The sequence below is a fragment of the Nicotiana tabacum genome, unplaced genomic scaffold (assembly GCF_000715075.1).
Source record: "Nicotiana tabacum cultivar K326 unplaced genomic scaffold, ASM71507v2 Un00507, whole genome shotgun sequence".
Taxonomy (NCBI): Eukaryota; Viridiplantae; Streptophyta; class Magnoliopsida; order Solanales; family Solanaceae; genus Nicotiana; species Nicotiana tabacum.
Window position 1 is genome coordinate 32,852 of NW_027438744.1, and position 4,097 is coordinate 36,948.

The 4,097-nt window shown below is 41.7% G+C and overlaps 1 protein-coding gene across 1 annotated transcript; it reads right to left on the bottom strand.

The window, feature by feature from the left end:
• Nucleotides 1–251: 251 nt before the first annotated feature.
• On the bottom strand, nucleotides 252–875 carry LOC107823119 (uncharacterized). Its single transcript, XM_016649711.1, has one exon. It carries the CDS (start codon nucleotides 873–875, stop codon nucleotides 252–254), a length of 624 nt encoding a protein of 207 aa, XP_016505197.1.
• Nucleotides 876–4,097: the final 3,222 nt, after the last annotated feature.

Genomic DNA, 4,097 nt, shown 5'->3' on the forward strand with positions numbered 1-4,097 from the left:
CTCCATTCTTTTAGCTTGCCCTTGAGAGCTTTTAACTTGCAAGCTAAAATGTAATCAGATCTTCCTGAAAATTCGAAAGATATCCACCACTCTCGAATTTTGTCATCAAAACCTTCCACATTCAGCCACCAATTTTCAAACTTAAAGTATGATTTAGCTTGTTCCCACGCACCACAGTATAGAGCCACAGGTGAATGGTCCGAAATCAACCTTTGTTGGATAGTTTGCTTGATGTTTCTGAAGCTTACATCTCATTCTTCTGAAATGAGAAATCTATCAATTCTTGAAGCCGTTGTATGATTGTCCCCTTTGAACCAAGTATAGTTGCCTCCTTCAAGTCGAAGATCTATCGACTTCATATCTTCTATAAAATCCGAGAACTCCACCATCGCTCTGGACCTCCTTGAACATTCCCGTTTTTCAGAAGGGTACCTTGTAACGTTGAAATCGCCACAAACCGCCCAAGGGCCTTCCATCAATCCCCTCACTGCACCAATTTCTCTCCATACTTTTTTCCTTTCTATTCTACAATTTGGGGCGTACACTCCTGTTGTGTGACATTGAAAATTCTGTAAAAGAGCGTCGAACTTGCAAGTCAAAGTGTATGCACCAGTCTGTAACACCTCCCCTTTCCATACTCTGCAATCCCATAATAACAAAATCCCCCCTCTCGTGCCGCTAGCTTCTACACTTGCATACCTCACCCATCTACCACCCCATATTTGCCTGACTATTTCCTCGATATCCCCCTCCACTTTTGTCTCTTGCATGCATATAATGTCGGCCCTCCAATTCTGCACTTGACTTTTTATGATCTCCCTTTTCTTCTTATCGTTTAAACCCCTTACATTCCAGGAAATTACTTTGATCTTCATGTTGAAATGATTGATAGATCTCTTCCCCTACTCCTTTTCCCGTCACTCTTGAATTTGACATCAAAAGAAGTTAACCCTTTTAATTCCAGTGATCCTTTGAATCTTTGTTTCTTCACCTCCAACTCTGTCTCCATCCTTCTTACCTGTCCGCAGCTGTCAATTTGCATTAACAACTCCAGTGCTTCTTCTTCATGGCCTTGAAAATCTACTCCAAACATTTTCCCCAATTTGATCATATTTTGATGGACCCATAGTGTTGCATCCATGTCTTTATCCATTACTGGATTGTGTTGCTGAACTGCTATGGGATTCACCTCCTCGATTTCCCAATCTTGGATAGAGCTAAATTGCTTTAGATATTCCAAAGCGCTTCCAACATGATCATTCCCCATATTTGTGTTTATGTTTTGCTCCCCTGCCTTCTGTTCCAGTCTTGCTATCTCTACTCCACTTTCTGGTTGACTGCAACTGATAAGTGTTGCCTTTGGCACACTTTGAAGATTTTCAATGGAGATTGGATCCCCTAGAGAGGACTCTTTTGCCCCCAAGTAAGAAGGTCCTCCCGTTTCCTCAATATAAGGCTTCAGCCTAATATCAACAGAAAACTCACACGAGAGATCATTAAAAATGACTTGTGCAGCTAAATCGGAGTCATAGGATTTCAGCTCGTTGTTTGTCACTTTACTGCTCTGATTCATCGAACTCGAGCCTTGTGCAAGTTGGCCATTTGCCTTTCCTTTATCATTGATTTGCCATAAGGTGCACCCCAGTTGATTGTTCAAATCTCTCTCTATTTCAAAGCATTGTTCGTTTTCTTGCGTCTTCAGCTCATATCTTGTCTGACTTTCAGCCCAGATTGGGATGAAAAATTTGATACCGTCTCTTTCAATCCCAACCTCATTGGGAATCTTTCTGCCATCACCAACAATTTTGATTCTTGCCCACTTAAGATGATTTTTGACGTCAGTTTCTTCTTCAGTGGCTAACCATCCCCCACAGAGATCTCCTATTTCTTTGAAGATCTTTTGTGACCATAGGTGTAAAGGAATCCTCATGGCTCTAATCCAGCATGTTTCCTCAATTTGTGAGTTTGGAATGCATCCAGCAGTATGATTCCACCATTCCAGATGAAGCTTGAACTTTTTCCATCTCCATTCTCCTTGCAAAATCTGCTCCGCCATGAATCTGTTTGGAAATTCAAAAAGAAACATGTTGCCTGTCATTTCATACATGTTTACTCCATATGCTTTGTTCCATGAAGCACTAGCCCATCGCCTTATGTCTGCTAAAGTGGGTCTCTCATTGATTTCTTTCCCAAAAAACCCGATAATGCATCTTTTTAGTAGACCTGTATCCTCACCTCCAGTAGGTTCCAAAACAAAGATATCGCCATTGTTCGTGCTGACTCTTGCCTCTCGAAGAGTATTGGATTGCCATTTACTCTCCTTAACTGCTTGGGCATAAGGGAAATTGTCCACAGTGTTTCTGGGTGGTACTATGGGATTCAACTTGGTGGTCTGATATATGAATCTCTCTATCTTAGCTGCTATGTCTTTCCAGCCAGAATTCAAAGTTAACTCTGGGATTATAATCACTGACCTCCCTTCTCTCTTCAGTGACAGAATACTCATATATCTTCCATGGGCGTTAAATTTCCTAGTACAGAAATGTTCTGTCATTTGCTCCTTGTACTTCCATCTCTTCACTAGATTGTTTTGATCTGTCGACGCTTCTTTAAGTGCAAAGCATATCCATTCCATTGCCTTTCTACCCATGGATGATCTTCTCATCATGTTGCGGCTTCTCTCCACCCATTCAAACCAAGTGTCTTTGTTGGAGTTCCATCTGGTGATGTCAAAAGATTTGAATCATGCGTTGAAGTATATCCTGTTGTCTCCCATATTGTACAAATCAGCTTCTCAGGTTATGGAATTTTAGGGGTTGTTTGGAAGTTATCACAGTGAGCTAGAAAGTTTGAAAAAAAGAACAGAAACCAGAATTCTGGACAGAAAAGGATTCCCCACCACCGGAAAAAATAAAAGTAGTCGGAATTCAAAAAAAATTGTATGGATGTGCTCGGAATTTCCCAGCGAGCGTGCTGTCCAAAACGAAAATTTTGAAAAGTGGCCGGGATTGAGCTCACGCGCCGGCGCGTGATGTTTGGCTCGCCGGAAAGTGCCGCGCGTGGCGGCGTGTGAGAGGTTGTTTGTTGGAGCTGTTTTCAGAGGGGTGGTCGGAATTGAATAAACATGCTAATGGTGTTTATGGATTCTCAAGATTCCTTGTTCTCAGACTCCTCGGGGAGTGTGCCTGAGAGCTCAAGAAAGTAGAGATAGAAATTTTTTTACTTCTTGAGTCGATGATTGCATAGTCATAGTCGTATTTTTTCAAATCGGTTGTTTTAAAAAAGAGAACTTTTCATTGTTCCGGAACAATGAATTTAACAATACAATACAACCAATTTTAATGAAACAATCAAAACAAATATTGTTTTAGGGTAACAATACAATACGATACAAAGGGGAACAACCATCCAAACAAGCTGTTAAGGGTAAGTTTTATCGAGTGGTGGTCCGATCGGCTATGCTCTATGGGGCTGAGTGTTGGCCAGTCAAGAACTCCCACGTGCAGAACATGAAAGTAGCAGAGATGAGAATGTTGAGATGGATGTGCGGTTGTACCAGGAGAGATATGATTAAGAATGAAGCTATCCGAGACAGAGTGGGAGTAGCCTCCGTAGAGGACAAGATGCGAGAGTCGAGGCTGAGATGGTTCAGACATTTTAAGAGAAGAAGCATTGATGCTCCTGTCAGGAGGTGTGAGAGGTTGGTCATGGGGAGTTTTAGAAGAGGTCGAGGTAGGCCTAAGAAGTACTGGGGAGAGGTGATTAGACAGGACATGGCGCTGCTTCAGCTCACTGAGGACATGACTCTTGATAGAAAGGTGTGGAGGTCGAGGATTAAGGTAGAAGGTTAGTGGGTAGTTTTTAGTGTTCACCAATAGTTTTAGTAGCATGGATGTCTCCTCATATTCTTAGATTTTTATTACGTTATGTGGTTTTGTTCGCTTCAGATATTGTATTCCCCGTTGTTATTATTTAGTACTACTTATCCTTTATCTCTCCCTTTTTCTTGTCTCTTCCTTCTTTCTCCCTTTCTTGCTTTCCTTTTCTTTTTCTTGTCCTTCCTGAGCCGAGGGTCTATTGGAAATAGCCTCTCTACC